Source organism: Hypanus sabinus, chromosome 6 (assembly GCF_030144855.1).
Source record: "Hypanus sabinus isolate sHypSab1 chromosome 6, sHypSab1.hap1, whole genome shotgun sequence".
NCBI classification, from domain to species: domain Eukaryota; kingdom Metazoa; phylum Chordata; class Chondrichthyes; order Myliobatiformes; family Dasyatidae; genus Hypanus; species Hypanus sabinus.
This window is the reverse complement of record NC_082711.1, coordinates 65,275,400-65,301,829: the sequence shown is the minus strand read 5'-3', so window position 1 is coordinate 65,301,829 and position 26,430 is coordinate 65,275,400. Positions and strand designations below refer to the sequence as shown.

Here is a 26,430-nt window from a genome sequence, read left to right as displayed (position 1 = left end):
GCTAGAGGATGTGAGGGGAAAAGTCAGAGAGAGACAGGTGGGAGAATGAGGCTGATGGGAATTTGATGGACTGAATGATCTCCCTCTGTGTTGTAAGGAAATGTGAATGCTTTTGGAGCAGGACTGAACAGTGCACATCCTGTAGTCTTCATTTCTATGTGGTTCATATGCACAGGTAAGATCCTGGTATTCATACAAGTGCTGTGTGCGCACAAGGGATACAATTATGTTTAACAATTCTGTTGCATGATGCTTAAAATCTTGTGCAGTGCAACGTACTAAAAATTAAATTTTGCAGGGATGAATTGAGACTTAACCAAAAAAAAAACTACTGGTTGTAATATTTGCAAGACATGGTTCAACTTAGTACTGAGCAAAGAGAGATGGACACTTTTGAACTGGCGCATATTTCAGTTTTTGAATTCTTACTTTTTCATGCTTTAAAAATTTCCCTGTTTTTTGGGCTCTACTGTGAAAAAAGACCATGTGATTCACAAATAAGAATTCTTAGTTAAATTGATCAAAATCTTGGTTATAATACTCATTTATGCGAACAAAGGGTTGGGCATGATTACTTTTACAAGGCACTGTATATACATTCAATGTATGGCCATAAAGCGATACGAGGCACAGCAGTGCCTGGACATAAGGTGACTGACAGGAAATAATAAAGTAGTGGTGGTGAGGGGGTGTGTTGGGGTGTGTTGGTGGAGGTATTGATCACCCTTACTGTTTGGGGGGGGAAAACATTTTGGAGCCTGGTGGTTCTGGAGTGTAAACATGTAATCTGATGAGTGGGTCGAACAGCCCTTGAGTGGGGTGGGTGGGATCCTTCATTTTTATTTATATATATATCCTTGATGGCCAGTAATCTGGTGCTGGCATGCATTAGGCAATTTTAACTACCAGTTGTGGAGCCTTCCAGTTTCCGTACCATTCAGTGATGCGGCATGTGAGGGTGTTCTCTACTGAGCATCAGTACAAAGTCATGAGCTCTTTATAGGCTCCTCAGAAAGTAGAGGCGTATTGACCTTTCGATTGTATAGGATGTATTAGTATATATTCATGTCATCAAATGAAACTAATCACGTGAAATGTGTTCACCATCATCTACTTTAAAGGCCGATTCTGTTTTGTTGTTATGAAGATAATTTCCAGCTTGGTTTGTGGAAACAGACAATACCTCAGGATGACAGAACACAAACTGCCAGTGTGAGACTGGTTGCAAGTTACAGCTCAAAGTTAACAGTTTTGCATCCCAAGATCAATTTATTGTAAAATTAATTTACTTGTGACCACCTTTTAAGGTGTATCCCTGGAGTTGACGCTTTTTTGCTCAACATTCAGAAATAAATAGCAGAGCAGAGGAAACATCTCTTACAGCTTGATCACTGACTGAAAAGAGTATTGCTGCAAAAAGATTGATTGATCATAGTTGAATTTTGATGCCACTCTTATTTGATTATATTGTTGTAGCAAACACAAGACCCTTGCTTTGATCAAGGATGGTCGTGTCATTGGCGGTATCTGTTTCCGGATGTTTGCAACACAAGATTTCACAGAGATTGTGTTTTGTGCGGTGACTTCTAATGAACAAGTCAAGGTATGTGTGAAATTTAAAAATGACTTTTTCTTTTATCAGTGTGAAATAGAATAAATGTTCTCTAATGCTAATGATAGATATTTTATGCTGACCATGGAGCTGGGATCATTTAATTCACATTCTGTTTGATCAATGCCCATCGCAGCAGAAACAAATGCCAATTGACTCATTGAGCCCATGCCAACTTCCTCCAGACAATCCAGTTTTAAATTGAAAGAGAATGGCCACTAATTTGCATGTATCAAAACTAATTGCCACTGTGTTGGCTACTAATTTAGAGAAATAACTTCATGATACAATGAGTAGTCATGGTCCTAACACGTAACCTTGCACATACCCCAGTGGTCAACTGCTGACAATTAGGATACCAGTTGATTTACCTCCTCTGCTTCCAATCAGATTAATAATTTGTCTTCACCCAGTGGGTGAAATTTCCAAAAGGAATCACTGGATTAATATTTGGAAGCAAGATCTGCCCCCATCGCTGCCCTTACTCACTCCCGTGCAAGACAAGAAGTGGTGAGACTCGCTCAGTACTTCATGCCCTCCAAAGTGTGATCAGATAATTTTGCAGAGAATGGAAAATGAACTTCTGAATGGTTAGGTCAGAAGCTGACTGAGAAACTAAGCAACCAGCAGTGCTAAAGAGAGGTGCAGGCTAGTGTAATTGTGCGACATTAAATTAATGAGCCACATTCTTTACCTCGTTATGCCATCTTTAAAAATAAGTTGTGAAATATATAATAGTGTGTAAGTTATGTTTCAGTACACAGGTAGTACAATGGCACTGTAAATTACTATTTTGCAAAAGAAGGACGTAATTTTGCTCTTTAGCAAATGCTCAAATGTTTATTCTGCAGGGTTATGGAACTCATCTAATGAATCACCTCAAGGAATATCACATAAAACATAACATTCTAAACTTCCTTACTTATGCAGATGAATATGCAATCGGCTATTTTAAAAAACAGGTAGGTACTTTCATGATTTTTATATTCTCGGGGGATCTCAGTACAGTATTGTATATCTTGCAATATGCATTTTATGCATATATGATTATTCATGAAAAATCCATGTTTCAATAGGAGTTATTAATTGTCTCATTTCTGTGCAATGTTACTCCAGTTTGCCATTTTTAAAGTATTTATTTTTGCAGTATCATTAATTAAAATTACAATTACTTATCAATGTCTCATAAACTATTAAGTGACAGTTTCACAGCAAACTTAATAAAACTGTGCCACTGTGGTGAACTTAACATCTGTCTCTTGCTCGGATTCTTTCTAGGGTCTTAAACTGAAAAGCAAGTGGGATCCTCATAATTGCATGTGGAGTTATTACTATTTGGCCAGGAAAGCAGACATGCTATCTCCACATCCTTTGAAATATTGTTGGCAGCGAATCCTTCCTGTAGCCCCCTCAACTCCCCATCTCATTCTTCATTCACCTGCTGCACTTGCCAAATGGCTGCTTGAGATTTATGCCACAGAATATTGTGGCAGCATGGAAGTACCAAATCGGAATGAAATTCCCCAGGAATATCTAGCCAGTCTAGAGCTTGGTAATATGGCCCTACTGTCAAAATGGCTTAGGCTTTCCATTGACAACAAGATTTGGTGTTCTGCCTTTGGCCCATTCATTCCTTGCCAGTTCAATGTCTTAAATATTTACCTTTCAGAGATAACATATTTCACTTCCAGGTAGCTTTTTCTATGAACGGAAACTACAATTATTGCCATTTAAGTGCCTTTTAGATAATCTTGGAGAATGCCACAATGTGCTTTACAGAAGCATTTTGAACCAAGGACTGAAACTGAACTGGAAAACTGTCAGTGAAGATCTTCCATCAGATGACCATTAGGTTAGCCAAAGAGAGGTGCCTCTTGGGAAGTGACTTAGAAGAAGAGGTGACCTCTAGGAAGTGAAAGGACATTGGCCTTGGCAGTTTTTTTAAAGGTGGAACAAATAAAACTAGGGCAGATTGTAAGACCAGCATTGTAGTATCAAAATATTTTGGTGGTTTATGGGTAGGAGATGTTAGAGAGGGAAATGAAAACAAGAAAGAGAACTCTGCAGAAGAGATGTTGCTGAATTATGACTGGTGAAGATCATAGTGTAAATGGGGACACCAGAATTTTGGTTGACCTCAAGATTGTAGAGATTAGAACAAGTAATACTTTATAAATTTGAGGTCATATAAAACCCTGGTTGTCCTACCTTACACTGTCCAATTCGTCTGTAAAGTAACATGGAAGTGTAATCCAAAATTCACCTTGGAACCAAGTATGACATGGAAGTTGCAAACTTTGCATTTCAAGACAAACATTTGCCAGAGAGAGGAATAGAACTGGTGTTCGGGGTGGAATAGAGTTTGTGATAGGCACTAAAGGCAACAGCATTTGTCTTCCAAAACTGAGCAAAATTTCTGCTTGTCAAGTCAAGCAAATAGTCAGGCATCTTATGAATCAGAGAGTGGGGGAGATGAAAGAGAGTGGGAAAGGAGGAGTACAATTAGGTCAGCTAGGCCTTTAAGCCTGCTCTGCCATTCAGTACAATTATGATTGGTCCCATCACCATTTTGTCGCCCTCTTCCCATACCCTCTGATGTCTTCTGTCTATCAGAAGCTTTCTTCCTCTTTCTTAAATATTTTCAGAAATTTGGCCTCCTCGGTTTCCTGTGATAGAGAATTCCCTAGGTTTACCACCCTATTGCTGTGTAAAGAAATTTCTCCTCTCTGTCTTAACTGGCTCACCTAGTATCCTGAGGCTGTGACCTTCTGTTCCAAAACCTGAGGCAGAAAGGACATCCTCCCCACGTCCAGCCAGTCTCACCTTGTCAGAGTTCTGCATCAATATGATCCTCCCTCACTCTTCTGAACATAGGACTGGCCGACCCCTTCCCTCCTCACACAACAGTCCTGCATTCCAAGAATGAGTCTGCTGAACTTCCGCTGCCATCCCTCAATTGCAAGTATATCCTTTCTTAGGTAAGGAGACCAATCAGACACTCATCACTCCTAGTGTACTCTCACCAGTATTCTGTATAATTATAATTAGATATCCTTGCCGCTGTACTCAACACCTTTTGCAGTGAAGACCTTCGTAACTGCTTGCTGCATCTGCATGTTTGCTTCCGGTGACTGAGGTACAAGAATGGCCAGGTTCCGATCCAATCTGTTACCATTTAATGAATGCTGTGCCTTTCCTACTGAGTTAGAGAAACCTCACATTTATCCACATTATATTCCACCTGCCATATATTTGCCTACTCATTCACCATGTCTAAATCACTTTGAAGTTTTTTTGCGTCCTCCTCACAGCTCAAAGTAAAATTTATTATCAGAGTACATACATGTCACCACATACAACCCTGAGAGTCTCTCTCTGCGGGCATACTCAGCAAACCTATAGAACAGTAACTTTAAACAGGATCAATGAACAACAAACTGTGCACGTGAAAGTATAAATAAATAGCAATAAATAACGATTATGAATGAAAGAGCATGAAATAACAAGAAGAAGAATCCTTAAAGTGAGACCATTGGTTGCAGGAACACCAGAAATAGAATGAGCGTAGTAAAATCCCAAACAAGAGAAAATCTGCAGAGGCTGGAAATCCAAGCAGCATGCACAAAATGCTGGAGGAACTCAGCAGACCAGGCAGCATCTATGGAAAAGAGTAAAGAGTCAACATTTTGGGTCAAGACCATCCATCAGGACGTTTCCGATAAAGGGTCTCAGCCCGAATGTCAACTCTACTCTTTTCCATAGATGCTGCCTGGCCTGCTGAGTTCTAGCATTTTGTGTGTGTTGCATGAGTGTAGTTGTCCCCTTTTGTTCAAGAGCCTGATGGTTGAGGGGTAGTAACTACTCTCGAACCTAGTGGTGTGGGTCCTGAGGTACTTGTACCTTCTACCTGGTGGCAGCAGCAAAAAAAAGAGTGTGACCTGGGTGGTGAGGATCTTTGCTTTTCTCTGGCAACATTTTATGTAGATGTGCTCAAAGTTGGGAGGCTTTACCCATGATGTACCGGGCCAAATCCACTACCTTTTGTAGGATTTTCCGCTCAAAGGCACTGATGTTCCCAATCCAGGTCATAATGCAACCAGTCAGCACACTTTCCACCACACATCTATAGAAATTTGCCAAGGGTTTTGATGACTTGCAGAATCTTCGCAGACTCCTGAGGAAGTAGAGGTGCTGTTGTGCTTTCTTTGCAATTATGTTTATATGATGGGTCCAAGACAGGTCCTCTGAGATGGTGGCATCCAGGAATTTAAAGTTAGAATCAGAATCAGGTTTATTATCACCAGCATGAGACGTGAAATTTGTTATCTTAGCAGCAGCAGTTTAATGCAATACATAATCTAACAGAGAGAAAAAAATAATAATAATAATGAAAAATAAGTAAATCAGTTACGGTATATGTATATTGAATAGATTTTTTTAAACGTGCAAAAATAGAAATACTAAATTTAAAAAAGAGTGAGGTGGTGTCCAAAGATCCATTTAGCAATCTGATGGCAGAGGGAAAGAAGTTGTTCCTGAATCGCTGAGTGTGTGCCGTCTGTACCTCCTACCTGATGGCAACAGTGAGAAAAGGGCATGCCCTGGGTGCTGGAGGTCCTTAATAATGGATGCTGCCTTTCTGAGACACAGCTCCCTGAAGATGTCCTGGGTACTGAAGATGGAGCTGACTAGATTTACAACTTTCTGCAGTTTCTTTCAGTCCTGTGCAGTAGGCCCTCCATACCAGATGGTGATGCAGCCTGTCAGAACGCTCTCCATGGTACATCTATAGAAGTTTTTGAGTGTATTTGTTGACGTGCCAAATCTTTTCAAACTCCTAATAAAGTATAGCCACTGTCTTTGCCTTCTATATAACTACATCGATGTGTTGGGACCAGGTTAGATCCTCAGAAATCTTGACATGCAGGAACTTGAAACTGCTCACTCTCTCCACTTCTGATCCCTCTATAAGGATTGTTATGTGTTCCTTCGTCTTACGCTTCCTGAAGTCCACAATCAGCTCTTTCATCTTACTGACATTGAGTGCCAGGTTGTTGCTGCAGCACCACCCACTAGTTGGCATATTTCACTCCTGACCCTTTCCGCCTCTGATCCTCCGATAAGTATTGGTTCGTGGAATTCTGGTTTCCCTCTCTTGAAGTCTACAATAAATTCCTTGGTCTTATTGACATTGAGTGAGAGGTTGTTGTTATTACACCATTCAATGCTGATTCATCACCACCTTTGATACGGTCCACAACAGTGGTGTCATCAGCAAACTCCCAATTCAATTTGTGTTCTTTGCAAACTTAGAAATATCATATTTTGCTCCTTCATCTTATCATTGATGTATGTTTTGATTAGCTGGGGCTGGAGAACTGATCCTGAGTACCACAGTAGTCATTACCTGATACCCTGAGAAAGTCCTACTGAGTCCCAATCTCTGCTCCTTGTCTGTCAACCAATTTTCTATCCAACGCTCAGAAAGAAATGAAGAGAGGTGATAATTAGATAGAAGTGAGTGATGTTAGCTGCAACATGGATTCTGATGCCAAATCTTAAAACAGGGGTTCCCAACCTGGGGTCCACATGTTTAATAGTATTGGTCCATGGCATTAAAAAATGATGGAAACCCCTGCCTTAAAGTGATCTGCAACAGAGTAATATGTGAAGGAAAAATAGGTCGGGGTAAACAGTGGTTTAGAGGCAGGAAATGAAGACTTTGTGGGTAAGCCAGCTGGCCATGATGGAAGAGCATTATGTAGTCAAACGCATCAAAAACTGCAGCAGAATGAGCAGAGAATCTTTGATCTCAGTTAGGCAGAATCTTATTCTTGGTTTTCATCAGATCTATTTCACCACTGTGGCAGATATGGGAAGTTGGTCAGAAGGATTTAAAAGGGGGTTTGTGGGTATGATTTCCTTGTGCGTGGGAGGCTAAAATTTCAGTGATCATTTTGCAAAGTAAAGCAAGGTTGAAAATGATTAAGGTTGTTCGCTAAAATTAGAAAGGAAATTTAAAACTGGTTGTACTTCAAGATGTAACACTTGTGCTGAAATTAATTAATTTAAGGGTGAGAATCTGGTATAGAAATACATCCTAGAAAATGTATTAGGATAAGAAAGGAGTTTACATTGCAATAAAATTCTCACACCTTCTATCTTCTACAAGCAGCCTCTCGACATTGAGGGTGACTTGTTTCCAAAACAGTTCTGTGGGTTTTGAGGAGTTTGATAAACCACAGGGACCACAAATTCCACCAGAGGTGCGGAGGAATTGTTTGATGAGAAGGGAGTTGGGGTAGCTTGTGAAGTGGTACCTCTCATCTGCTGCATATACTGAGCTTTCGTTTGCTCCCTCCAATCCCAGATTCCAACTCATTTTATCTGGTCATAGGGTTCCCAAAGTTGCGTGAGCTATGTTAAATTTTTTTTGTTCAAGAAAAGCTTTGACAAAACCTTTAACTTGATTCCTCTGTACACCTGGTAATCTCTTACCATAGTGGAGCTCAAAGTAAAGGATACATTTCTGCAGTGTGGTGGAAGGCAGGTAAATAATGTGGTCTGCCCAATATAACTGTTGAAGTGTAACTTTGGTCTCAGTTCTGGAGACATTGGAACTGGAGAAAGTGTTGACACTGATTTACTTACTCTGGCAGTAGATGTGAAGGATTCATTGGTTTCTTTCTGTGCTTTGAGGTTCCTGCTTTAGATGGTCCATGACGCAGAACCATATAATAAGGGCAGGGGGTTGGGGGTGATCACTGATGCTTGGTAGAGAATGATTTTGTGTTGAGTTTGAGGTCCTATTGTTGAACTTTTGTTCAGGCTGCTAGTAACTGAAGGCTAGCACACTGAGGCAGCGATACATTTTATTGTCATTGTCAGCCTTTATTAAGAGCTGGTTCCCAAAATATAGGAAACGGTCCACGTTTTCCAGAGTCTTGTGATAAGCTTATATTGCTGGTGAGTAGGTTGTATAGCAGGAACTGGTGGGAAGAGAATTCATGTTGTGTGGAAGTAAAATTCAAGGGCCCATCTCCTTGAAATCCTTTGACGGTAACCTGAGTCTCAGCCTTCAGATAAGCATGTGCAAGGATTGTCAATGTACAGCAGTTAAATGACTGGGGTTGGAGTGACCTTAGTTCTAGATTACAGATGATGTCGGTTTAACAGTTTCCCTTGGTTCTGTAGGTTAGCTCCATTTCATAATGAGATTTGTTGGTGTTGAGGAGCAACACTACAGTTAGCAGGATGGCTGTAGTTTCACTGATTCCTAGAACAATTGATTATGATTCTGCTTTTAAAAACAGAAAATACTGGAAATATTCAGTAGATAAGAATTAATGTTTTAAGTTCAAGCAGAACGTGAACTGTTAGATCTGTTTTCTCTGTTTCTATCCAGATTTGCACCATCTACAGGAGTTTGCTTATGGATTGTATTATTAATTATGTGAATATAAAGGTTGAAATAGTATGCCATGCAAAATGTAACTTTTGTATCATTAGGTTGAAGAGGTATTTACTTTCTACTTTCAGTTTGATTTTCAGAACAAAATACTCTGCACTTTATTAAATTCAACAGGTCATTTTTATAAATGGACATACTAATTAACTGTTGCACGCTGCAAGTGCTTCACTGGGCACCATAGTTAATCACCACTTATGAATGAGAGCTCTGATAGCATGCAAAATTCATTTTTGACTAACTCAATGTGGATTCAATACAATTTAGCTCAAAATATCTGAAGTAAATGCAATTGTAATTTTCAGATATCTTACAATTGCTGAGCGTATGTAAATCTTGTTGTCTGATATTGTATGCATGATCATTTAAAATTAAACAACTGGAAGTAAATTCCAATTAATTTAATTATTTTACATCTGAGCAACTGATGTGTATTGTTAATCTTTAATAGAGTGTATTGATTGGTACAGATTTGGAAAAGGTTGAAATTTTTAGAAGTGGTTCTCAGCTTAACCGCTTTTGTTATATTGCTTACATTTTGTATTTTGAAGTATATATTTCTGACTGAACAACCTTGCAACAATAATTTCCTTCTGGGTAAATGAAGTTTTATCTTTTGAGAATTTATTTTCCATTTAGTTTTGTAAAATGATCACAAAACAAAACTGAGATTCTGAATTATTTCAGGGATTCTCAAAGGATATAAAAGTTCCAAAAGTGAAGTATGTTGGTTACATTAAAGACTATGAAGGTGCCACTCTGATGGGGTGTGAGCTAAATCCACGGATCCCATACACTGAGTTCTCTGTGATCATAAAGAAACAGAAGGAGGTGAATGCTTTCTATACCTTGCTGATGTTTCATTTTCCAGTGTTTCTTTCAATTGTGCTTAAGACTGGAAGTCAAGTTAGCAAGTTTACTTCCTAGATACAAGCCTTTATTTTTGAATGAAACTAGATTTAATTAGTGTTTGCACTATTGCTTTCTGCTAAGTAAAATTAAATCTACAAATAAGGAAAATATATCTTTCAATGGATAAAAGCAAAGTCTGAATAGCAAATGTTACTTTTAGCAAAATTGATTATATGCAGATAACTGATAGAGCAGAGATAATTTATCAATAATATATAAATGTTTCATGTTTCTATTCTGTCTGTTCTGAGACTCAGTCTGTTGCAGCGATGTTTCTGAAAACTCAAAAGTATAGAGTAAATTTATATGTCACCATATGCAACCCTGAGATTAATTTTCTTACGAGCATACTCAATAAATCCATAATAAAATCACCGAAAGACCGCACCAGCTGGGCATTCAACCAGTGTGTAAAAGACAACAAACTGCAAATCAAAAAGAAAGTAATAATATTAAATAAATAAGGAATAAGTATTGAGAACACGAGATGCAGACTCCTCTGTTCTCAAATAAGATATTCCCTTAAGATACTTGAACCATGTATCTTGTTTTTAACTCTTTCCTTCCATTTCAACTAATGTCATCCCCCCAGTAATTATCTATACTTTACCTTTCACCAGCAGCAGGACACAAGCATTTTCCAACTGACGAGATTGTGCGGCAGGCAATTTAATCCTTACTTTTCTCTTAGTGATTAATATTTCTGTTGTCTTGTTTCCTACCTCTTCCTCATTTCTCTATGCCCTACAATTCAGTTTAAATTCCAGTTAAGTGCAACACCTATAGTATTGGCATGCCTTTAGATTTACAGATCGGCTGTATACAAGCTGCAGTTTATTTTTAATGTTTTCATATTATTTCTTCATTGTTGAATGTTTCAGTTAACGGATTTATATGGTCTATTGGGCATAGTAAATGAAACGTCTTTCCAAGCTAGTTCTCATCCCTAATTATTCCATACTCTCTTTTGCCTTAAGATTATAAAAAAATTGATAGAAAGAAAACAGGCACAGATTCGCAAAGTGTATCCAGGACTCTCCTGCTTCAAAGAGGGAGTGCGACAAATCCCCATTGAAAGTATACCTGGAATAAGTAAGCAAACTAGCACAGGTTTGAAGTGTTTTGGCTACTCTTTGTAATAAAGCTAGAATGTGTTACCCAATGCCAATTTCAAAATTAAACATGATTTCAGTGGACAAGAGCTGATGTGATTTAATTTATCAACAGAGGAATCTGGTTGGAAACCTAGCGGAAAAGAAAGAGGGTAAGTCTGTTTAAAAAAAAAATAACTGTAACTACAGCAGGAGAACTTTTAAATAAATTGGGAAAGCGTGAGATGAGGAACTGCTGCGTACTTGTTCTTGCAGAAACATGGCTTCCAGGACAACATCCCATGCGCCATCAATCTTCAAGCCATGCCGCTCAGGGACTTGTGTTAATAGTATTTTTTGTGACTGTATGTGCTATCATAACTATATGTGCTGTGTGTGACTGTACGTACTGTGTTTTGCACCTTGGTCCTGGAGGAATGCTATTTTGTTTAGCCGTATAAATGTATATGGTTGAATTCAATTTGAACCAAGGATAAACTAATATTTCCTGTGTTGATCACCAATAAGAGAAAGCCAGTATCTCTGTGTCCTGTATAAATACTAGTTCTTTGTCATCCTCTCTTCTCCTGTCCAGTCACTCACTCACTTGAAATTTGAGAGATCATGTAAAAAGCTGACATTCTGGTCAACCCACAAGTGTTAATGATTACCCATAGCCACTGGAATAGCCACATAAGTATAAAGACCACAGGAGCAATGCAGAGGATGGGTATTCTGTAGTGAACACTTTACTGTTTGACTCTAAAACTTTTCCATCACATCTAAGGAAGGAATTCGATAGAAAACCTCCAACTTGCTCTTTAGGCTGTATCTTCAACAATACATTTTAGTGGCACTGGATAGGTTAAAGAAATCATTGAAAAACACCCTTTCACCATACTGAAAGTTGCAGTTACAAAATGTACTTTCTACACATTGAATTGCAGCAAGTTACTTGGAGTAGCCCCTAAATTCACCCACAACCTCTGCCAGTTAAAGTGATGAAAACACAAATAGTCACAGCACAGAAACCATGCTCTTAGCCCATCAATCCCACACCCTTCACTTCTCTCAGCCCACACGATCACACAGAGAACATAGAAACTCTACTGAGGTAACACCCGATTGGGAGGTAACCAGGATTGAGTCTGGATTGCTGGAGTTTTAAGGTAGCAGCTGTATTAACTATAGCACTGTGGCACCCAAATATTCCCTGATCCTGGCTGTCGACCCTGTCCTACCCACTCTGCTGCTGTACTCCTCATCAAAAGTAGCAGTGGAAAAATTAAATGCATATCTCTGCCTCCATATGGAGACAAATATATTAGGACACCATATGTATAAGTTTATATTCTGGACACAGAAAATCCTAACTTGGGCATAGATTACCATTCTTCTGTATGGCCGAATCAAAATCCTCTAACGCTACACTTGCCAATATTGATATATACCATTAGTTTAAGACCAGTTCGAGGCACACTCCCACCTTTTCAGGGACTTGTTGTTTGGCCAATAACGCCTGTATCCCAATTATTAGTTCATTAAGTGTTTGCTTCACCTTCAACATCCTTCAGCTTTTCTGGACCCTAGATCTGGGTTCCCAACTTTTTTATGCCATTATCCCAGGAATCTGTGGACCCCAGGTTTGGAACCTCTGCCCTAGATTCTGACGCTGCTGTGTGTATTTCTCCATAGATGCCTTCTGTGTTGCTGAGTTTTTGGTGTAATGAACTGGTTACAGTAAACACTTAAAAGTTGAGTCCAGTATATAGATAAATTAAATTGAAAATCACTAAATTATAGAACTGTTATAAGTCAAAAGGAAGCCATTTGATCCATTGAAACTATGCCAGCTTCTGGTAGGTAATCCCATCAATCCCATTCTTCTACTCTATCTAACTCTACTCTTTCGAAGGCACTGATTTCATTTTGTTTACACGGCTCCCACAGACCATTTCAGATCCATTCTTAACCTCAGCTTTAAAATCTGATGATCATTGGTTCCTTAGCATTATCCCACTGACAAAGGACCCACAAGGCCTATTTCTCTGTCCAAAACCAGATCCAACATGGCTTCTTTCTTGTTTGATTGGAAACCTTTTTAATCAGAATCAGGTTTGTTATCACTGACATATATCAAGAAAATTGTTTTTTTTTTTGGAAGCAGTACAACACAAGATATAAGGAATTACTATAGGCTGTTGTTGTGACTGACTAAAACTGTGTAACATGGGCACCGTAACTGGGAAATATCAATGTCTATTCACACGGGGAACCTACAGGAGAGAGAATCCAAGAGAATCTCACTCTCTTGACTTCATGTTTCCTGTGGTGGGACAGTCTAAAACCAGAGGACACTGCCTCAGAATCAAGGGCCATCCTTTTAGAATTGAGTTAAGGAGGAATTTCTGTAGCCAGAGATTGGTGAATCTGTGAAATTCTTTGCCACAAGCAGCTATGGAGGCCAAGTCTTTATGTATACTTAAGGCAGATGTTGATAGATTCTCGGTTGGTCAGGGCATGAAGAACTATGGGGAGGAGGCAGGAGATTGGGAGGAAAATTGGATCAACCATGATGAAATGGCAGAGCAGACTCAATAGGCCAAATGGCCCAATTCTGCTCCTATATCTTATGGCATTATGTTTAAACTTCTTCAACACAACGAAAACAACAGTTTCATTTGCTATAATCACCTATTTACCTTCAACATTTTGAACAGAGGTAAATTTGCAAATTTATAATGGTAGCACATACCACTTAGCAGCAACTCTTTGGATATGCAACACTGGTGTCTGTCCCAAAACCAAAACATATTTCTTATTGTTAGTGTTGAAGGATGGCACCATGAATATACTGTACAACTGGGGTGGTACAGCAGTGTAGTGGTTAGCACATCGCTTTACAGCACCAGCGACCTGGGTTCAATTCCCACCGATGTCTGTAAGGAGCTTGTACTCTTTTCCCCGTGAACCTTGTGGGTTTTGTCTGCTTTCCTCCCACAGTCCAATGATGTACTGGTTGATAGGTTAATCAGTCATAGTAAAGTGTCCTGTGATTTAGTTAGGGTTAAATTGGGGGTTGCTGGGTGGCACGGCTTGAAGGGCTTGTTCCACAATGTACCTCTCTCAATAAGTAATAAAAAGTAAATAAACTAACCAGAAGGTTGAGACAAAACAGAACTTGTCCTGCAACTGTGCACCAGGTGGCAAGGTTACACCTCAGCAACGTGCAGAAAGCTGGATAATTAGCAGGTTGTCTTCCCCTATGTAGTTTCAATGGGACAGAATCAGAATATCCTGTTAAATTGTATACAGGTTTTATTTCTTGTAAAACTGGTTCTTATTTAATCCATAATTATGCTATCCATAATGTTGTAACTCCAGAATGGTCCAGAACAGTTACAATCAATCAAACAAATAAATAAATAACTAGTACAAAAAAGGAATAGTGAAGTTGAGTGTGGGTGTCCAGGCTCCTGGTACCCTCTCCGTGTTAGTAGTAATGAGCAGAGGGCATGACCTAGATAGTGAGTGTCCTGACTGATTGATGCCTCTGCCTTGAGGCACCGCCTCTTAAAGACGTTCCCGATTGTGGGGAGGGTTGTCTGTGACAGAGCTGGCTGTGTCTACAACCCTCTGCTGCCTCTTTCTTTGGAAACTCCATAACAGGCACTGATGCAAGCAGTCAGAATGCTCTCCACTGAAAATCTGTAGAAACTTGCAAGAGTCTTTGGTAACATACTGAATCTCCTCATTCATTGATGGGATCTGGGTACTGCTGACAATGCCAGCATTTATTGCCCATCCCAAAATTCCCATGAAAGGCAGATGGTGAGCCGCTTTCTTGAAGTTCTGCAGTCTGTCCTGCCTTAGTCAGACAATGCTATTGAATAGAGAGTTCTAGGATTTGGATCTTGCATTGAAGGACCAGCAATCGAGTTCCGAGTCAAAATGACATTATGCTTGGAGAAGAATCTTCAGGTAATGGTTTTTCCTGTGTGCCCACCGGCTATGTCCTTCTTGCTGTTACTGGTCACAGGTTGGGACTAGCCTGGGCAAGTCAGTGCACTGCATTTTGTAACTGCTGTACACTATGACTGCTGGTGGTGGGAAATCAGTGTTTAGGATACTAGATGGGCCACCAGTCAAGTAGTTTGCTCTTTCCCGGATGGTGTACAGCTGCTTGAGAGGTTTGAGCTGTATTCATTAAGGCAAACAGAGTATCTCATTATACCCCTAACGTGTGCGTTGGAGATGATGGGTGTGGTGAGGTGAGTCATTTGTAGCAGGATGCTCAACCTGCAAAGCTGGTCTTGTAGCCACAATATTTATAAGAGTAGATGAGCTGAGGTTCTGATCATTGGAGATGTGTTGTGGTTGATAGTGCAGGACTCAGCAATGCTAATGCTAGCGAGTTTCAAATATGTGGTTAGACTGTCTCTTGCTTCTGCTGGCACTGCTGTGTCGAATGACATTTGCCACTTATTAGCCCATGAATGATGTCTGGTTCCTGCCACGTGTAGAAATGGACTGTTTCATTTGTTGAGGTGCTGCAACATCATGCATCCAAGTGCAAACGTCCCCACTCCTGATCTTAAGATGGTACAAAGGCTGTACAAGGAATGTCAGATTTGTCATATCAAAAGAGATAAAACAGTCTGCTTTTACACTTTTTGAATTGGGAAGAATGAGACCCTAAAGCCTTGAAAGAGTACACATTGAGCTGGTACAGAATAGGCCGCCTAGAAGTAGGGGCCACCTGACTGTGTTTAACTGAGTGTGGCATCCATGTCTCATAATGGCCACTTACCAAAGGGGAAACAGTCCTCCAGTTGAACTCATACCACCGCTAATGAAAAATAGTCATAGAGTCTTACAACATGGAAAGAGGCCATTTGGCCCAATTGGTCCATGCCGACCAAAGTTCCTATTTAAGCTAGTCCCATTTGTCCTTGTTTCTTCTATATCTCTCTGAACCTTTGCTATGTACCTGTCCAAATTTCTTTTAAATGTTGTTAATGTAGTTAGTTCAACCACTTCTTTTGACTGCTGATTTCACCCTTTGATTCCTAGTAAATCTCTCCTCTCTCATCCTGAACCTATGTCCCCTTGTTCTTGATTTCCCAAACCTGAGAATGAGACTATTTGCATTCACCCTATCAACAATTGACATGATTTTATACACCTCTGCAATACACCCACTCTTTCTCCTACATTCCGAGGAATAAAATCCCAACCTATTCAATCCTTCTCTATAACCCACTCTATCAAGTTCTGGCAACATCTTCTCAGCACTCTTTCCAGCTCAATGGCATCTTTCCTATAGTAGGTTGACCAACTGCAGCATAGGGTCCCAATTTCGCTAGTCAGTTCCATGTCTGTTGAAGGCCGGCATGCCAGGAGCTGCCTTCACCACTCTGTCTACCCCTGGCGCCACTTACAGGGAACAGGGAATCATCTACTCATACTCCTAGGTCTCTCCGTACCGCTCTCCTCAGGAATTCACACTGTTTGCTGTGAAAGTTGTACCCTGGTGTGTCTTCACAGAGTACATTATCTTGTTCACATCTGAATTAATTTGCTATTCTTTAGTTCTTTTACCCAGCTAGGCAAGGTCCTTCTGAAATTCGTAACAAACGTATTTACTGTCAATGGCGTCATCTATTTTAGTGTCATCTGCAAATTGACTAAGCATACCTTGTATATACTGTTCATCCAACTCATTGATAGATGACAAACAACAATAGGTCTATCATTGACCCCTATGACACCACTAGCCACGGGCCTCCAGTCAGCCTTTCACTGTCATGCTCTGCTTCCTACCATCAAGACAACAGTTAGTTAGCTTTCCATAGGTCCCATGCAATGTAACTTTCAAAAGCAGCCTAACATGCAGAACCTTATCAAAGGACTTAATGAAGTCCCTATAGACTAGACCACATCTATTAATTTGCCCTCATTGACTACCCAAAATACTCAGTCTAATTTGTGAGGCATGATCTCCCATGCATAAAGCCATACTGATTATACCTAATCAAACCCTATTTTCTCAAATGCAGACATATCTTTTCCCTCAGAACCCCCTCTAGTGATTTACCTAACACAGATGTTAGGCTTGTTGTGCTTGTCACATTTCAATCACCCCAGTCCCAAATCACCCTTTCCTGATTTCCTCAGGGTATTGGCCTAAGCCAGCCCATCTTCAGCCACTTCGCCAGTGGCATGATGTCTTTGATGACTGAGCAACTCATCAACTGAAACAGAAATTTCAGGATGTTGATAGTGGGCTTTTCATCAATGGTTATGCCGTAGAGTTTCAGAGGGAATTCGGAACCTGTCCATGCCAACCCCTGTCAGTTAGGCTGTACAGATCATATGCAAGTATGGATGGATATTAATTATAGCCAATGCCTGCACCATGAGGGAAATTTCTAATGCTCCTAAAGGCAATAGGTCAGTAAGAATAATGTATTATACAAAGCAAAAACAAAATGTTTTGAAACTATTTTGATGCCTAAATCTCTATAGCAAGACCTAGACAGCATTCAGGTGTGGCTGGTAAGTGGTAAGTTGCATCTGTGGCACACAGGTGCCAGGCATTTACCATCTCCAGTTGTTACTGCCACCTCTGAAATTCAATGGCTTTGCCATCATTGTCCCTACACCATCACTCATTATTGACCAGAATCGTAGAAATCATAGAACTACAAGAAGTTAGGTCAGAAGCTACATAAGATTTGATGCAACATTCAAGGCTTATCTGATGACTTCCTAAGACTTTCATGTGATGGAATTCTCTCTCTCCAATGCGCTGATAACACAGAGTGAATGTTCACTGTATGCCACACATGAACATTCAGTGCTGTGTCCTGGATGACCTTCTTGAGTGCTGTTGGAGATGCATTCCTCAGGACAGGTGGTCATTATCCTATCAGATTCCTGAGCTTTGTGTTGTACATGTTAGAATGAATAGGTAGTCAGGAAATATGCCACCGTTCAGATAACCTATTTATGTAACTAGTCCTTTTAAGTTTCCGGACAATTTCGGGATATTCATGGTGAGCACTTCCCCAATTTTTATGCCATTTAATATCAAGTGTAAGTTGGAATCTCAATGTCAGTCAAGCTGTTCAGTGTCAGTGCAATTAGGGAAGAATATTAATTATAGGCAATGACTGCATTATGAGGAAAGTTTCTAATGATCCTAGGGCATCAATTCAGTAAAAATAACATTTTACTAAAGGAGAAAAGAATTGTTATCTAACTATCTTGACATTTCAATTTGTTTAGTTTCACTGCAGAGAATTTAAGCACTTGAATTAGGGGATTAACCACTGTAGTGCTTTTTTTTAAAAAGGCATAACAATATCAAAATATTGCCAAGAGAATAAGCAAGAATACAACTCCAGCCAGTTTTGCTATTCATTCGTATTATTTCTGAACTTAGTTTAAATGCACTTTCTGATCAATGCCTTAAATTTCAAAATTAAGGCATCATTTTATCAGTCACATTTCTGGTTTGCATTCTAAATTTTAATTATTTTTGTAAGCAAGAATTACTCATCGCCGAGTCATAATTAGCCACTGTGTATTGCACTGATCTTCCATTCAGCAGTTATCCCGGCCCTACTATCAATAAAACATTTGTGATTGCATGACTCCTATTGTTTTGTTGGCCTTCCTTGCATCTTTTCCTTAGGATGCAATCAGCATTTTGCTCATTTCATTACTGTTCATGGTAAGTAAAGCCCTGCAGCCAGAGTACAAGAAGCAGCTGAGAATTTTTGATGAAAAGAGAATTTGCCCTTAGTTAAATTTAGCTTTTTTAACTTAAGTAACAATTTGCTGGAGCAACACAGTGGGTCAAGCAACATCCACTAGTGGTGCATTAACATTTTGGGTTGTAACCCAACATAGTCTTCTGCTGAAGCTGTCAATTCATTCAGGCCCATTGGTTTTGGATATCACAAAATAGCATGGCACAATTGGAATAGCCAGTTTTGCATTTAGCAGAACACAAGAGGTTCAGGAAACTGGATCCTTGGAATAAAGGAAAAGTAATACCCTCTGATTTTATTTTCATTGTTCACCAGGTTAAAAATTGACTTTGGGAGTTGGAGAATGTTAATATTTTGGTCAGGAGGCCTGTGGTAATTGAGTACATGCTGATGGCAAGGAATTCCTGCTTCTGGGATGTGTAACTGAAATCATAATCTTTTGAATATGGGCAAAGGTACACCGTGCCTTTTTGACATGTTGTGATGGTATTCTGGTTCAGGTTCAACAAAATAAAAGTGTATTTTCTTGGTTAAATGTACTGCTTCTTTCAGCCTCTTTGCTGAAGGAAATTAATTATTAAAGGATAAGATTTCTATTTTTGTCTTCTCATTCAAAATGCAATTGATGTTAAACTTTGTTTCAGAAAAGACTCAAGAGACCCTGAACAGCTTTACAATACCTTAAAGAACATTTTGCAGCAAGTAAAGGTAAAGACCAAATGTAGCGTAAAAAATCCTACCTTAAAGCTAACAGCCAGTTACTGCTTTTATATATGTTTTGCCACATGAAGCTAAGAATCTGAATTGCTTATTCTGCTATATTATAATTAACAGAGTCACCAAAGTGCTTGGCCATTCATGGAACCAGTTAAGAAAACTGATGCCCCTGGTTATTATGAAGTCATCCGCTTTCCAATGGGTGTGTAAGAATTTTTTTCTGAAACTATCAACATTCAGGCCCCTAATTATTTCTTTTAAAAATTGCAGTTTGGGGTGTAACCTAAAAGAAACTTGTACGTTACATTTGCTAAAAGGTTACCAGTTCTCCCTGCATCAAGGAGAAATGCTTTTTCACCAAATACAACAAAAACAAAGTAGAATATGCTTCACAAACTCATCACTCTCTCTTCCAGCAGTTGTGCTGATATGTCAGGTTCATTCATGTCCTTGAACAAAACACAGACCTCACAGAAAAGAGCAACACACACAAAATGCTGGAGTTACTTGGCAGCTTAGGCAGCCTCTATGGAAATGAATAAACACTCAGTAAAACAAGCCAAGACCCTTTTTCTGGACTGGAAAGGAAAGGGGGGAGACACCAGAAGAAAAGGGTGGAAGGAAGGGAAGGTAACAGGTGAAGCCAGGTGGATGGGAAAGGTAAAGGGTTGGGTGCACTGCCACATTGCTGATGACTTGTTCTCCTGAACTAACTCTGCCTCAAATCTGCCTGTTCCAGCATGACTGACTGACAGTGTGGAAAATTTCCAAGGTATGCCCTGCCCTGTCCACAAGAAACAAAACAAATTCAATTGAGCCTTTTTCAATCTCAGCATCTTATTCTTAATCATCACCAAAGTGAGAGCAGGTATCTGACACACAACTATCCAGTAAGACCAGTTCACTGATGTAGGGCTTAGGTTATGCTAGAATCATTAGGCCTTACTACAGCCATGGTCCTAACATGGGGAGAAAGCTGGATTTCTGAGGCAAGGAGAGAGTGACAACATTTGATCAAATATGACAACAGGGAGTTCAGTAAACTTGAAGTTAATGGAAACTGAAGTGAAAGTTTACCTCTGATTGAAGTCAAAACATGTGCAAAGAAAGGTGATTGTGATTGTTAGAAGTATATTTCCCCTTGAGTTGTTCAAAATCAAGGCCTTGGCCCAGACATTTTCAGTTACTTCACCAATAACCTACCTAATGTTGTGGTCGGAATGGACATGTTTGCTGATTATTGCAAAACTCAGTAAATGAAACAGCCTGTGCCAACTGGAACAAGGATTAGTGCAACATTCAAACATTTGTAACATTTGCTATGCAAATACAAGGCAGTGATCATCTCCAACAAGAAAACTGTTTTGTGCCTTTACTAGTGAAAATTTGTCTTCAGGAAATCCTGTTAAAGATATTCAGAGTTTTGGTGAGACCTCCCATGGAGTCTTGCACAATTGATTCTCCACACTTAAGGAGGATATATTTGCATTAGATTGTGCATTGTGATAATATCTTACTTTGGTATGATTGCTTTCAAGATCTGAAAACAATGAGTGAACGTGTCAAGAACCGTTATTATGTGACAAAAAAATTATTTATGGCAGATATGCAGCGCATCTTCACAAACTGTCGGGAATACAATCCTCCAGAAAGTGAGTACTTCAAGTGTGCCAATATCTTGGAAAAAAATTTTTACACTAAAATAAAAGAAGCTGGACTAATTGACAAATGATTTCAAGTATTTGGTGACCTGATAAGCCTGCTCGTTTAATGTACTATATAATAATGTACTGTATACAGTGGGCCTATTACAGTGCTTACCAGTAACTCTAAACATCAGCTGTTTGGGAAATTCTTAATCCAGTCAGTTACAATTCAAAGCACATTGGATCTGTTGTATGCCAAGAGCTCTCCTGAGGAGATGTTTTCATGTTACTGTGTTGAGGCCTGGAAAATGCCTGCTGAGTATACAGTGTTTGTAGCAGAGGTATGTGAACACGTGCTAATACATTGAGAGATGATTTGATTGCCGAAACTTAATGTATTCCTTTAGTGAAACAACTGTTCGGTGCGGGTAGTGTGTTTCCATGCTGGGTTAGAAGGCTGGTGGTAGTGCACTCATAAACTTGAACACATATCAATGGAGTGTTTCTACTGTCTCGTTTATTAGCACTCAAAATTTACACTTGTCAATTATATTTGCATTTCTTGCCATTGTGGAGAGGCAAAGAAACAACAAAAGCAATTTTAATTCACTAAGGCATTATTTTACCTAACTGGTCTGCAAGTATTCTTGAAGCTTGTGATTACTACTCTAACTCATAGAAGTGACTAATGAGCAAAATCATTAAGTCCTCTTTGGGGGTAGGAGCTCTTCCCATTGAACTTCTTAAACACTGTAGCTATTAGCCAAGATCCTGACAAAAAGGATCTGGTTTGACAGATTGCTAAGAGCTGTTGGTACTCTGTGCTGTGGGGTGGAATTTTGCACTCTGTTTCACATGCTGAATTGTGTGATATTTGCCTTCAAGATTTGATAACATCGAAGGTAATAATGGAACTGAATTGCAGTTTGGAGCTTCTGTATGCAAATACAGTAATATTACATGTTCAGCATTGCAACTGGGGACAGATTTCTAACCCAAAGGCTTCAGCTATTTAAACACCAAATAAGCTTGCAGGCTTCTAACCCTTGGCAATATATTAGACATGCTCTTTAAGGGAAAGGTATCTTCTCTAAATTGCAAAGCACAAATTTCTGAATTTCTGAATATTTTGGTTTGAAGGAGAGTGTGGATAAAGGTATCTTTCAGTATCAATAACAGGCTGACAATAAAAACAAAACAATGCAGTAAGATGAAATATAATATCCTCAACTGAGATAACATAATAGAGAAAGTTTTCTATTCAGAGACAAATTATATGTTTTAATTTGCAGATAGTACATTTTAAATGGTTAAAGTATTTTAAATTTATATGGGAGGAGAACATTTCCAAACTATGAAATTCTCTAGTTCTAAAAGCTGAGGAAAATCATTGTGTATTGCTTGTAACAGTCTGATTTATACAGACTTCTTACAGTAGAAAGATAAATTTATTTTTGGAATTTTCTGTGCAGATATCACAAATTTTTGTCTTTCAGTCTGCAAGATGGTGTTACTTAGCCACATGTTTGTACCCAAGTCTAAACAGATAACAATATTTAACCCCCCTATTCTCCTTAACTTGCCTTTTCTGCCATTGTGGTAACAATGTTACATTCCATCCTTGATAGAAAACCATTTGGGGTAGTGTACACATATCATGATGGATATTTTTATCCATTTCCTTTTAGTTCTTATGCAAATATATAGAGATGAAAAAATTGTTTCTCTAAATGTAGGGAAGAATCTGCAATTGAAATTATAAGAAGTTAGATCCAAGGAGTTTGGAGAAATTCAATGATTTTGAGCCCCAGTGGGAGTATTTGGTCGTCATCCAGAAATGCTGGAGATTGACTTGCTGATCTGATTGTCGAAGTCTATCTCCAAGCCCGTGACTAAGTGGCAATGCAGTGATCCAAATCAGGAATCAGCGTCCTGTTTGCCATTTTAGGATAGTACTGCACAAAATATGCACCTCACAGATTGTACTCTGTTTAGTATTGCTGTATCTGGTAGGCTAACGGGAGAAGAGCTTAGAAGAGGCATTTACTACTTTGGTACAGTGGGCGCTGACACAGTGGTGAACAGAATACTCTCCTGACCTTCATAAAACTGGCCTTTCTGCTCTTTCCCAGCTCCAAGACCAAACATGTCCCATTTATCACAGAAACTTGCAGTTAGTTTGGATGAGTTTGATAGTTTTCCACTGAAAGCCCAATGGCTGTGTAATGCAGACGGCAGTCAAAATGGTCCATGCCTCCCTTGCCAGCCCTGTTGGGCAGATGAAATCCACTAGTTTTATTTCAGTTAACAGACAGATAGATTTGTTCAAACATCCACCACCACCCCTCTTCCAATAAATATTTGGTTGCAAAATAAGTATGTTTTATATAATTAATTAGTGGAGATACTTTAACTTGTATTGCTCCAAAGAGTTGCTAACCTTTTGAGCTCCTAAATAAGTCATTTGTTATTACTGTTCAAATGAGTCACATCAAAGATAGAGACTTCACTTAATAATTTGGGATAACGTTATATTGTTTGTTAAGGATAGTGATTTTTTTAAGATCATACATTTTTTTTTCATCTGAATTGGAGAATTACTCAAACAAATATTGAAAGTTTTGCAACCTCAAGCATGTAGTTACCTTAATGGCAACAGTAGACATTCCTCACAAACAGGTATTTTAGAATTGTCCTAATATAGCAGCTCTGTGATTTGTAAGAGGGATAGGAAATAATTCATTCAATATCCGTCTTTTAAAACATTATGATAATTGCTTGGCAATTCCATGAAAACAAAACAAATTACTAAATTAGTTGAATTCAAGAGAATTCCTAGTACAGTTAACCTTACATCACATTTTAGCTTACCAATATTTTAATTAGTTAACAGTATTTATATAAATATCTTCTATCACTGTCAAAAAAAGACCAAAATTAGAGAATTTAAATTGTGTTTGATGTTCTGAGTCATCCAGGCATAAAACAAATTTGTGAGGGCCACATATAGTCATAGAAAAGTACAGCACAGAAATAGGCCCTTCGATCCATCTAGTCCATGATGAACCATTTTGCTATTCCCATGGACCTGCAGCTGGACCGTCACCCTCCACACCCTGGCATCCATGTACCTATCCAAACTTAAACGTAGAAATCAAGCTTATATCCACCATAACCAGGACCATAACTTACAGCACCATGAGTGCTGGTAACTCATTCCACACTCTTATGACCCTTTGATTGAAGTATCCCCTCATGTTATATGCTTCAGTGATGTATATGTTTTCAATCAAAGAGTTTTCCTATTACCAAAACACCAAAAACAAATAAATAGGAGCATCAAATTATACATGTGTGTGTATACATAAGTATTTTGTATTTATTTATTTTTGGTGTTTTGGTAATGTGAAAACACCTTGATGTTTTGATTGAAAATGTACATATCATTGAAACAATACTACCAAGTAGCCCATTCTAAATCTCCTCAAAATCCGGATGAGTGCAAAGAAAAATAATTATGGAAAAGTGCGTTAACATACAGAAATACTAGAATATTTACATTTGGTCTAATTGACTTGCTTGAACTTAAAGGCAAGTTGATGAGTTGGTGGTGCAGGTATTATGGAGGTTGGTTATCTTCTCTACATGTTAATTAGGCTTAATTTCTAAAGTATTCAATAGTCATGGTATTTTGCCTGATACATGCATTGGACAAGCTAAACTCAAAATGTTAGCACAATTAAAATATAGAGCTAGAAAAGACCAAAATCAATATTCTTTTATAAACTTATTGGTAGCCCATCATTGCTGAAACAGTAATAAAACAGTAAGACCATGGATAAAATCACCTATTATTTTGAAGAATGTTTTAAGTTGCCCATAAGAGCACTCATGAACAAGCACACAGAATGATCAGTTCACCATAATACATTTGATTGAAGATCTACATATCTGTCCAGATGATTTGGGATAGGACTAGTTGTCTAAAATGTTACATTTTAATTACAAGTTCTTCAGTGTGTAATTAAATAAATAAATAAATAAATATATTTGTCAGCAACCATGTATCTTCCGAATTGAAAGCCATGTACATCTTTGATTAGATTGGTTCATTGTAAAGTTAAGGGTAATGCAATAATATTAAGAGCCCTCAAATTTCACTGAAACCTACTTTCGGTAAAACTAAAATACTGCTCTAAATACTGATGAACTGTACTTAAAATGCTCTTTTACATGTCAGATTAATTCAATTTTGAACCATTATAGATCACATTTTTCTCATTTCAGAGTTTCAAATTTAATTTGGAAAATGAACTATCAAATATAGCCTTTTGCTATATGTTGAGTTCCCATTCATTACAGAAAAGATGTATCTTGTTTCTTCACATTGTGTCTTTTTAATTCCAAACTATTTAGTTTGTCAGTTGGAGCTGAAGAACAAATGTGATTTGTTTCTGTGTGGTTAAATGAAGAATCTAATTTTCTCTCTTTGTGTATTCCCATGAATATGGAATTAGTGATCATCAGACCTTAAAAAGACAAATCTCAACCAATGATTATGTTTGTGGTATACTTACAAGTGTTAAAGTGTATTTGCTAAAAGTAACCTTATCTTCTTTCATACATTGTTGATAGAATTTCTAAAAGCACTTTGTTACTAAAATGGTTGTGGCATCCCATTGTTAAATATTTAAGAGGGTGAATATTCCAAAAATATTGTTTGAGAAGGTGTTAAAATAATCAAGTATATTGTTACTTGCTAAATCCACCTATTGGACCTGTGGATTGCAGTCATGTGCATTTTCTCACAATTGGGGTTAATACAATATTTTAATATGATTTAATTAGGACAATATTCCAAAGCAAACTAAGATTTAAGATGCCATGATTTAAGCTTGAGCCTTCAGTCCTCCTTGATAAGTTGAATGACATTCTTAATTGTTAGGACATACTGAACGTTATTTAGATAAGTGAACATCAAGTTTTTTTTTATTTAAAATGGTCTAGTGTTTTTCTATTTAAAAGAAATGTTTCTCCAATAATATAAAATTAGAATGTAAACAAAAGTATGACTAACTTATTAAGAATTTTTCTAAATTTATCTTGTTTTTTTTCATTTTTAGAGGAAAGGAGTAGATTTTGTGCAATACTTTAAACTTCACTTTTGAGGTTTTGTAAATTTTTGTATTTACTACTTATATAGTAC

The 26,430-nt window shown here is 38.4% G+C and overlaps 1 protein-coding gene across 5 annotated transcripts in view; it reads left to right on the top strand.

The window, feature by feature from the left end:
- kat2b (K(lysine) acetyltransferase 2B) overlaps positions 1-26,430 on the top strand; it is a 75,841-nt gene extending 49,411 nt beyond the window's left edge. The window contains exons 11-18 of one of the 5 annotated variants that reach the window (XM_059972340.1): positions 1,477-1,603; positions 2,464-2,574; positions 9,768-9,911; positions 10,970-11,084; positions 11,220-11,256; positions 19,506-19,569; positions 19,696-19,780; positions 21,117-26,430. In XM_059972340.1, the coding sequence (XP_059828323.1) occupies positions 1,477-1,603; positions 2,464-2,574; positions 9,768-9,911; positions 10,970-11,084; positions 11,220-11,256; positions 19,506-19,569; positions 19,696-19,780; positions 21,117-21,310 (877 nt within the window). In that variant the 3' untranslated portion in view covers positions 21,311-26,430. Of the gene's footprint in view, positions 1-1,476; positions 1,604-2,463; positions 2,575-9,767; positions 9,912-10,969; positions 11,103-11,219; positions 11,257-19,505; positions 19,570-19,695; positions 19,781-21,116 lie in introns of all 5 variants that reach the window. The other 4 variants (XM_059972341.1, XM_059972339.1, XR_009512668.1 and 1 more) reach the window with 4 other exon arrangements.